Raw genomic sequence first — 10830 nt, forward strand, 5'->3', positions numbered from 1 at the left:
AATAGTTCTTTTTATAAAACAACCTTGGCCATCTTGTTAAAATGTTGCCTCCCCGCTTCAGCTGTGGATCCGTTTTCTCTCCCACTAAAGAGCTTATGAACTCATTCTTAGGCATTGGCTGAACTATTCCAGGGCAACATTTCAACAAGTTGGGCAAGCGTAAAGACATTTTATAAAATCAACTATTGTTTTTAAATAATGGTGGGTTGGTTCTGGTACAACTGTTTTGGCTTTTTCTGTCCTAAACCTTACCTGTATTTTGGTTCAGAGTTTCTTCAGAGTCAGAAATTGCACTCCTTAACCTTACTTCTGGTTTCATTCCTACTCTTACAAACCTTCAGTGGTATTATCATATGTAACATAATAAAAATAAGTATGACAATTAACGAGATTTGCAACCAAACTGATTTTAATAGTTATTGCGTAATATCTGGTTTACGATAGATAGGCGGAATATTAGGCTAAAATGATAAAAATTAAGTCTTTCTCGGCGCCACGCGGGCTTCAAAACAAAGCCAAAAAGTAGTCATCCTAAACGGTAAGTCGCGAGTCCAAAGAAAAAAGGTTCGGGTAGAAAATTAGCATTAAAGCAATAGGAAGTGTCATACTTATTGTTAGTATGTTACTTATGGTATTATCAATAATGTATTTATTCGTACTTAAGGAGTTTTAGCGTTGCTTCTAATCCAGTATGAATTTAAAGTTCAGCCCAGTATGTCATTGGTTGCCTAAAACTTGAGAATTTCGACATGATTTAAGCGAACCTGGCTGACGTTTACTCATGCCGGCAGGGGGAATTTGACCATGATGCTCGTAGAACGTCTTGACATAATTACTTGCAATGATTCGCGGGCATTATGGTTGAAGGGCCCACCAAGAGTGGGGTGGGGAACGTCATCAGGGTGGGCTTAAATTGGATGTCAGCTCTAACAGGGTTGCCACACGTAAGGGAATTCAAAGACATTGTTAAAGTCAGGGAATACAATTTGATCTTGACACTTTTTGTAGGTAATTTTACTTTAGATCTATGACAAATTCTATGATTATCCTTGAAAGTTTGGATAATTTCAACATTGCAATAACCTTTTTACTGAAATATAAGTATTTAAATTAATTAACTTCTGATAAAAGTAAACCATTTTGACCTTAAAAAGTCAAGGAAATTCTAAAATGGTCGGAATAGTCAGGGAATTTGTATCTGAAAATTTTGTGGCAACCCTGATTGGTTTATTTTTAGCTGACTCTTCAAGCGGGACTCTTGAGGGGGGGGGGGGGATTAGGAGCAAAAATTGTCTGGACTTAATCAATTTCCCTAACTATGAATATGTTCTTAGTAAAAATAAATACGTTCTTGGTATTATGATTCCATTAAACGCTTCTTGTTCAGTTTGATTACTTTTTCTTGTAATATTTCATCTGGTTTTGGTTCGTGATTCATTTATACAACCCCAATATTCTCCCACTCCAACCTTCACCCAGGATTCAAATTTGTCTTAAATTGGTCCAATTTGTGTTTTTCAGACGAGGATGAAACCCAAGTGTCTGCCGTTTAGCAGAGTACGCTGGGGATGCTGATTTTTCTATAAAAAGCCATCCAAAGTACAATATCTTGTATTTATCTTAAAATTTCAAAAAAAGGCAACAATATTTCAAAAACCAGAAGTTCCACAAAATGTTTTTAGAACTTTTTGAGAGGGAAGAATCTACTAGTCACAATGAGAGCTTTTTTAATGGAAAAGTGAATTTAAATGAGAAAGAGATTAAATTAAGGCTATATTCAGATTTTTTTTAAACAAAGGAAGAAAATAATTGGTTTGATTTCTTGTTTCTGAGAAATCAAAACCTGAGTTGTGTAAATAATTCGATGTTTTTAAGAGACATTTTTGTATAGATTTTCCGTAATTCTGTGATCCGCAGATTTTATTTCGAAAAAAAAACCCAAGTTGGTGAAATAGCAGTGGCTGTTAGAGTAATTGTATAATGTAGTAATCCGGTTTGCGAGTATCCGTTGATTTGTTTTTGCTGGCAGAGGCTGTACGCTAATTGATTGTGGGGAAATAATCAACCAAAGATTTTTAAATAATTAGGTTTTTATAAGTTTCGCGAGGAGGAGGTAAAAAGGGAATTTAAACAATGGTACGTTCAAATTTTTATAAGGTGATGATAAAAAAAATTATGTAGTTTATATAATTTTTTGATGTTGCGTTTAATAATAATCACGGGACTTGGCAGACAATTTAGAATAAATAAATATATTTTTAGCTATTCTATCAAAGAGAAAGTAAATTTATAGTATTATTTCCAATCCTTTTTATATATATTATAAAAACAAGAAGGCATAATTTCCGGCAATTTGAAAATAATTTGGCTGGTTAATTTTAGTTAACATAATAGTAATATAGTGAGCTTTCTTACTCCGAAAGACTTGTAATTGTATAGAAAAGGAGTATTTTGTTTTTTTGCCATGACATTATTTGTTTTTGTACATTCAAAAAGGAGCTGTACATTATGTTTGTATATGTATATATTCACAGTGCCTTTATCTATTTCATTTTATTTCCTCCCCCCTATCCGTAATTTTTTGTTTTGGACTCTTGAGCGATATTTGGCCATAGCCCAAATGAAGAAATACATTAAAATACAAAAACTTTTTAATTTTATGAAGTTTGTTTTTTCTCCTATTGGCTTACACAACTCTACTGTCTCCTAACAAAAAACCTAGTAAACACAATTTTATTACATTCGAGATAATTAAATTTATCATTTATTTATATTACATCATTACATCTTATGGTAATGTAAGAGACACTTACTGGTATATCTCCTCAACGAATGTTTGCGGGGGGTTTATAGTAAGTGTACAATCCCCAAGTACACTTAAGACTTTAGTATGGCAATTACTAAAAACAGCAGTTTTGGTCGTGAAAATGAAACCTGAATAATCGCAGGCTCGAATTGGATTCTTTAAGTTTTTACATTTTCCATCCATAAAATGGAAATAAATGTTATTGTAAATATAGGGCTATGCAAGAATAACTCGTAGTTATTTAGCGGTCTTTATCCTTGAGAAACCTTGAAAAGATATATACAAGAGTTTTATTTTATTTAACGAACCGGCGAATACATTTATAAACCTGTTTAAATATGAAATGAAGCCCGCTATAAGGTTGGCGAAATTAGTGGCGCCATCTAAGAAACGATTGCTAAACACCATCTGGTTCTTTGTTATCTAATTCTGTATGATGTACATGGTGTGAAGGCCTCCGCTGCCATATACACCAATAAAGTCTTTCTTCTTTTTGAAAAAAAAAAAAGAACTGGTTCTTCTACTACGTACTAGACTGTCGCGCCACGAGTGAGTATTGTCGGAAGTTTGACCTTAGGTTTGTATCAAAGATAATTTAAACTCGTACCCTAGATTCGAATACTGAGAGCTTTCCCATTGACGGTTTTGTTACGAAGCGTTTACCTTTTCCGGCACGTGACCTCAGAAAAATCGGGCTCCCTTGGTTGCGGCACGGCCAACTTCGATCACGCGCTGCCTATATAGCGCGTGATCGAAGTTGGCTGTGGTTGCGGTAAGGCGCAAACCACGGAGCGAATTTTTTCTGAGTTCCGGCGGGAAGTGGGTAAACGCTATCGGCAACGCGCGAGAGAGTGATTTCGAATCTAGGGTACGAGTTTAAATTATCTTTGGTAGTATCGCTCTGTAGCTTTGGGCTATGGCCGCCATTTTGAGGGCAGTTTTTTATCTATAGGAAAATGGGTGACGTCGACATACGTCACGTCAATATTACTCTGTAGGAATTGACATACTTATAGTTATGTTACAACAAAAGTAATTGAGGGCAAGTATTGGACTAAGGAATTCTATTGGAGGGGTAAAATATTATTAAAAATTTGGCTTATATCAAAATCCCTGATTTCAGGGATTTTTTATAAACGTGTACTACTCCGCGGTAAAAAGTAGTTTTAATGTAGCAAAACTAAACTTTCCTAGCTTACTTCCATAAAAAAAATATAAATAATAATAAGTAAATTCAAAAAGCATTGCTGTAATATATTTCAAAAATAAAATAATTCTTTTACCTATAAATTTACATTGTTGAGAAACCTGACTTTCAAACTAAGGTAGCGACTTGTAAGTTGTAAGTGTTTCCAAAATTATATTACACAGTATTTTAAGTAATTATTTATTTCCATAGGTAAAATATTTCATAAAAGAATTAAAGCTTATCAGAATGCAATAATTACTCAGGCCTATTTAGTATTATCAAAACATGATTTATTAATACTTAGTAAGAATAACTATGTTGAGACGATCATCGGGTATCATAGTCGTCTTGTGGTATTATCAAACACAAGACACCAGAGGATCATATTTTTTATCTTAATGCAAACAAGGATTATCCTTGGAGCAAGTGGCGGCTCTGGTCTAGTTACATTTGATCTCACTAGATGCCGTTAGCGTATTAATCAAAACCAGTTGAGTAAGCATCAAAATCTGGCCTAACAGGTGTGGCAAATAGCTCTTTCTATAAAATAATATATACGCATAAATGTACAAAAAGTGTTATTTTTTGGAGCGCGCGCTTCCAAATATTTCCGTGTAGAGGGACTCGTGCGTTTTCGCGCGAGCTTGACAAAAACAAAAATATGCTCGCGCTCTCTAACTTTAACTGCACGATGAATCTATCGTAATCACGTGACCTCTCGTATTTTATATAAAGAGCTATTGGGCTCGACATGAAAAGTTGCTCTTCTTTCAATAGATGTCGCTAGCGTTGAAATCATAAAGGTGGTACTTATAGGTACCCCTCGCGTTATAAATTGGTCAATAATATAAATAACAGCAATTATAAACAATATTTTTACATGTGATATATAATTTAGGTTAAAGCCCACTAAATAGAATATAAGCTGTCTAACTACAATGCTCTACAATGACTCTCTGACGATGTTATCATTTGGCTATTTTAAATTTTAGCTTCCTTTGCCATAAATAGATGGCACCACGCTTTCCAGTAAAGTCGCGTTTTTCGAAGAATCGGATACATTCATGGCCATCTCTAGTAACAGGGGTCTTTTCATAATTCAGGTGACAATGATTGAGCCGCCACTTGCTTTAAAGTCACTTGTCCTCTAGAAAGTGTCAACCACAAGTGTCGCTAGAATAAGGGAGGGTCAGTCCTAGACTTCCTCCCATTTTTTACGGTTGCTTACAGGTATTAACGCGCGCTAAGTCGATAAGTAAAAAACAACACTTTGTGACAAGCGACATCGTTGTAGTGAGGTATCTGTGGCTATCTCGTATATCAAACGCAGCTGCGAAATTAAAGGGCCATTACTGTCCGGCTTTTCTAATTTATATTGTCCTTCAAACTGATACGACCAACAAAGCCGTCGCGGACGCGGAAATAAAGAAATACTTAAAGCAAGTGGCGGCTCTATCAAAATAAGTAAAAGGGGGGGGGGGAGGGTTTACAGAAATGCTTCTAAAGGCGCTTCTAGGTGGCAGCACCTTCCGGGAACTTAAAGCATAGGCGAGTTGTTAGTGATCTATTGGCGTCCCGAAACCACGTGTTTAATAAGTTAATAATCACGTGATTCCGAAAAACCAATCAACGTGAGAAGTTCCCAATTTACCACACTTTTTAGGCTAGATTTTGATGCTTCCTCAACTGGTTTTGATTTATACGCTAATGGCATCTAGACAGGAGCCGCCACTTGCTTTAATTTACGTCATTATGCCGAAGCCTCTCGTATCCACGGATACTATAAGAATTGCATAAGCTTCCTCAAAGCGCAAGGGCTACGCGAATCTAGTTAACATTGATCACACCGTCCCACCTTAACTCTTTCGTTTTCAGTAAACACGACCGTGTTAGGGTAAATGTCACCTCTTATCTTGGTTGGAATCTTTTATTACCATCTTCTGGTTAGTCGTTGTACCTATACTTTTATCAATTTATGTTCTTTTGGGTCGCCTAAGACGTAAACCGTGTGTATCGGTCAACTTGACCTTTTCAGCTCTTCGACGTTTCCGTGAGCAAATAATAATTTTAAATATTAGTTCGGTATTGTTCTTGGGCGCGACTGTATTTGCTCAACCGCCTTTTCTTGGACGTAATCGAGTTGAAAAGCTTTCAACTTTGATGATTTTCTTAACTTGGCAACACGCGACTTTCTTGAGGATGAAAGTCAATGTCGTTTCGTGATGGCATTAAACGCCATGTCCGTCATCGAACCAGACAGGGATGACGCCAAGCTGGAATCGTTATCGAAATTAGATTTGGATACTAGTGGAGGCTTGTTTCGAGCCTTGCGTATTTTGGGTAAAGTACGTCTTCGACCAGAACGTTCGCGAAAGGACGAAGAGGATATCCTGTTTCATAAGTATCGAACGTCTGTTACTGGAGAAAGGTATCAGTTCGCCAATCCAGTTCCTCCAGCCTTTAGGAAGGTACGCATCGGCGACTTGAGCTACACGAATATCGAATGGCCGATGTTGACGCTGTTGCGATCGAAGGTAGCAGGAGACGAAGCTATTTTCACTAGGTATCTTTTTCAAAGGGTTTTTGATGAGGTTTTATGGATTCCCTTATAACGGATTATACTTACAAAATACGATTTGCATTTGAAATAAAGCTGGTAACTGGTTAAAAAGGATTTTCCCTTGAGTTTTTCTGTTTCCCCTTTCCATAAATACTGGTTGAGGTTAACGTAATAGTACAGGGTTGCCCCAGGTCAAAATCCCCCAATAAAAATCAAAACAGTAATTATCCCTGAATCATGGTAATAATGGTAATAGCTAGTGTAGGGAGCTGTTGGCTCGCGTGGCATGAAGGGCTTGCCACCACCCTCCTACGCATTGTAACCCGGCAACCTGAATTAATGACTTTAAAAGTCGCTTGATGGCTTATGCCTAAGGAGGTGCCTTGGTTAGTAGCCTAGTGGTTAATTATTATTATATAAATAAATACAATATTGAGTAAACCGAAAAAATATTTTTAATGGCCCTACCAACTAAAGAGCTACATGGAAATATTTATACTATTTACCACGGTAATTTGGATGGAAAAGGTAATTTTGAGCTTCGGAATGGATTTTCACTTTGCTAAATACATAAAATCTTCGGGAACATAACCATACCATAAGGTCCCCATAAGCAAAGGTCTAGGCCAAAATTTTGACGATCACCTACCCGTTATTAAGAGGTAGGTAATCTAAATCTGCACCTCCTAGTGGCTACGTCCTCAACTATGCATTTCTGAAATAAAATTCGCGAAATGCATGATGAATGCGCACAAGCCTTGCGCGAACGTTTTTCAACTTAGAACCACGCGGGAGAAATCTCCGCCGCGAGCCCTTATTCGCAATTTTATCGCTTCTAGGTGGCGCAACCTTCCGTAAAGGCGAGTTGTCCGCGATCTATTGGCTTCCCGAAACCACTTGTTTAATAATAAGTTAATAATCACATGATTCCGAAAATCCAATAAACACGAGAAGTTCCCAATTTGCCACACCTTTTAGGCTTTCTCAACTTGTTTTGATTTATACGCTAACGACATCTAGTGCGAGCGAATGCAACTAGACAGGAGCCGCCACTTGCTTTAAAATTAACACTTATCTTTGCAAAATGATTTATCATAACCTAAAACTGGCTATTAGAAATAAGAGTTGTGTTTCTGTAGATATTTATCTTTCAAATTTGAGATTTAGACAATATTTTAGATGAAGAAATTTTGAAAAAGAAGATGTCGCTACTGCCCTATCGTCGTACGTTCATTTTCTTTTCGCATGGACAATGCCGTAAACATAGGGCTTAATGCTTGACCTTTACTTATGGGGTACTTATGATAGGCTTATGGCGGTAACAGTGTTTTCCCTTTGCGGCGAAAAAGGGCGTTTTCGGCGGAAACTGTCTTGGTGAGCACCAGAAATTTTAAAACCGGCAAAAAGGCGAAAACCACTGAAAACGGCGAAATTTGCAGCGTTAATATTTTCAGTCAGAAAAACTAAAAAATCATCGTCTATGTAGTCCCCCTTCTGCGCACTTAATGGCAACCCATTCAATTTTTTGTCAGAGATAAACTTTATCTAAAATGTTTTTTATATTTAAAAAACAAATAGTTACCTTTTGTAAAAATAAATACATTGCCTAAATCTAAGATTGGAAATTAAGAGACGAAACATCTGCAGTAAAAATAAAGGAAATTAAAGCAAGTGTCGGCTCTATCATTGCCTACGTTATTTTTGATTGGGTCTATGTATCAAAGATGGCTATGGTTGCTCAGATCGCCGCGAAGGTGCTTCCACCTAGTATCGACTTTCAAAAACGTTTTATCGTTTATTTTTAAGTCGACAATTACGTGTTTTCCAAAAAGCCAATCCAAGCGAGGTCGAATGAGCACGTGATTACAAATAGTCTTTACTGATACGTGATTACGATTACCCAATGAGCTAAAAGCATGCTTTTGGGTCACGCCATATAGGTGAATTATGCTGGGTAATGTGCCTAATCAACTTGTTTAAATTTGCACGGTGGCGACAAATGTCGATAAACAACGCAATTATACTAGAGCCGACACTTTAAGGTAAATATACAGGGTGTCTTAATTTGCTCGATCAGGCCATTTTTCTCAAAATGTATTTATGCTAGGGTTCTGAAATTTTCAGGGTTTATTTGTTAGGTATGGAAGGCTTTGGTTACAAATTTCAGAAAAATCGAACGATTTTGTGCCGTTTTGGAAAATTTATTTTTTCACCGGTAGGTGTCACGCAAAATGTTTCAATAGAAAAGTTGTAGGGCATAGTCGAAAGTGTAAATATAATTTTGGTTCGGTTGAAAAACACCTATTTTTCACTGAGTTTGGAGGTCGGGGGGAAAAACAAGTCTGAGAGCAAAAGTCAAGTAAGTCGAGATACGTGACTATTGAAAGAAATTCAAAATAAGAATCCTTGAGTGTTTTTCAATTAAGGTGACTCGGTACAAAATTTTCAATATATATTTTCACTCTATTTGTATCAAATTTTCATTATTGGATTATCGTTGTTATTATGCTAGATTTTAAACTTAAAACTGGTTTTTCTCAAATAGGGGTTTTTAGACTTGCTTGACTCTTGCTCTAAGGTAGCGAGCAGCGGTTCCCAAAAGGTGTTCCGCGGAAGGGTCACAGGGGTTCCGAGAATTCGCATTGCGGCCATCTTGGTTTGCGTCAAGAGTCTTTTAAGATAAGTAAAAAAAATGAGTTGGGGTTCCGCCAGAATTAGGTGGATAATTTAGGGTTCCATAGCGAAACAAATTGGGACCCGCTGGACTATAGGACCGGCGAAAACTGGTAAAATTCCCCTAAAATAGGCGAAAATCTCGCCCGCAGAGTGGAAACACTGGGCGGGAATAATAAAATTCGTCAAATGGATTGGGAATAATTCAAAATAACGGTCAAAAACGCCGCCGATCAGTTTAGTAAAATATTTTCGGCGGCGTAATCGTCGGCCATTTTCGGTATGGAGATACAGGCCAGAAGGCAGGCAAGGCTGCCAGATTTCGATAGACCGAAAACGGCCAACTCTCTCAAAAGTTTTCGTTTTCAAAACGAAAATTTTGCGGCGTAGCTATCGACTAAGACAAATATTTGAACGGAAATGGGATGGCAATGGTTATTGTTCCTAAGGAAAGGTAAAGTTTTTATTTGAAATGCAACTCTTTGCTCCCGGCTTTGCCATTACTCCTAATTTAAGTCTTATTTCGCTATTAGATACGTCGATTTGGCGAGACAGCGAGTCAAGAGCATCACTGGGGAATTGATTGAGAAGAGCTACCGTGCGAGCGACGGCTTTTTTCGCACTTGGCGTTTGAAGGATCGATGGATGCCATACGAGAACGATTCCTCTTCGGACGAAGACACGAACGAAGGTGACCAGCCGTGGAAGCCATCCATCTACCGGGTCCCGTTGATTCCTTACGACCACGAAGTGTTCTCGCGCGAGCCCGTAAAACGCGAAGCTGCCAGCCAGAGTGTCGGCATGGACGCCATCAACGTCAATCGCGTCGTGCAACGCCTGGAGAAACTGAGAACCATGAACCCTTTTCATTACAAACCACCGCGTGAACCCAAGCAAAAAAGCAGGAAAAACGTCATCAAGACCAGAATCGTCAACGATGATGGAAAGGTTGTGGTGAATGTACAACGGTGCAGCAGCTTTGAGGAGGATTTGGCAAGTCAGTCGTCCGACGACCATGACGAACCGTCCTATTCCGGAGCGCTCGGTGATCGTGACGCCTACAGAAGGACCAAAAAGGGCGCCGAACGACAGCGCGTGGAAATATGTACCCGCAAGAAACGGAGACATTTGTGGTGTACGGCCTGCGCGGCTGCCCAAAAACTTCTAAAAGATGTTAAAGATTAAAATAAATAAATTTGTAAAATTTGCTTTGTTTTGTGTACGTCAAAAATATGTCAATTATATTAATAAAGGTATTTAATATTAATATTATCTTATCATTTAGTTTTGCTTAATGTGTACGAAAATTATTAGATTTAAATATTTGGAGCTAAGCCTCGGTCACAAAAACTGATCGTTCTTCAACAAAAACGTTTGTGTGATAAACATGTTGTGAAGCTATTTTATCTTTGGTTCGCCATGCTAACCTAGTTAGGTAGCGGTTATAGCAGACGCTTTTAGTTTTTCCTCATTGTTATTCGTGGCTCATTTAAAACGAAAATAGAACGCTGCAATAACTGTCTCCACGGATGGCACCATACCCAATATAACAAACTGGTTAACGGCAATATTAACCAATTATACGTTGACTACATAATAATT

The 10830-nt window shown here is 37.6% G+C and overlaps 1 protein-coding gene across 3 annotated transcripts in view; it reads left to right on the plus strand.

The window, feature by feature from the left end:
• The window catches only part of LOC149927153 (rap guanine nucleotide exchange factor 6-like), a 112014-nt gene extending 109406 nt beyond the window's left edge, over nt 1-2608 (plus strand). For 2 of the 3 annotated variants that reach the window (XM_090159034.1, XM_090159033.1), the window contains exon 27: nt 1522-2607. In XM_090159034.1, the coding sequence (XP_090015160.1) occupies nt 1522-1553 (32 nt within the window). In that variant the 3' untranslated portion in view covers nt 1554-2607. Of the gene's footprint in view, nt 1-1521 lie in introns of all 3 variants that reach the window. The other variant, XM_090159035.1, reaches the window with a different exon arrangement.
• Nucleotides 2609-10830: the final 8222 nt, after the last annotated feature.

This window comes from Leiobunum rupestre, chromosome 9 (assembly GCF_980474605.1).
Source record: "Leiobunum rupestre chromosome 9, qqLeiRupe1.1.hap1, whole genome shotgun sequence".
NCBI lineage: Eukaryota > Metazoa > Arthropoda > Arachnida > Opiliones > Sclerosomatidae > Leiobunum > Leiobunum rupestre.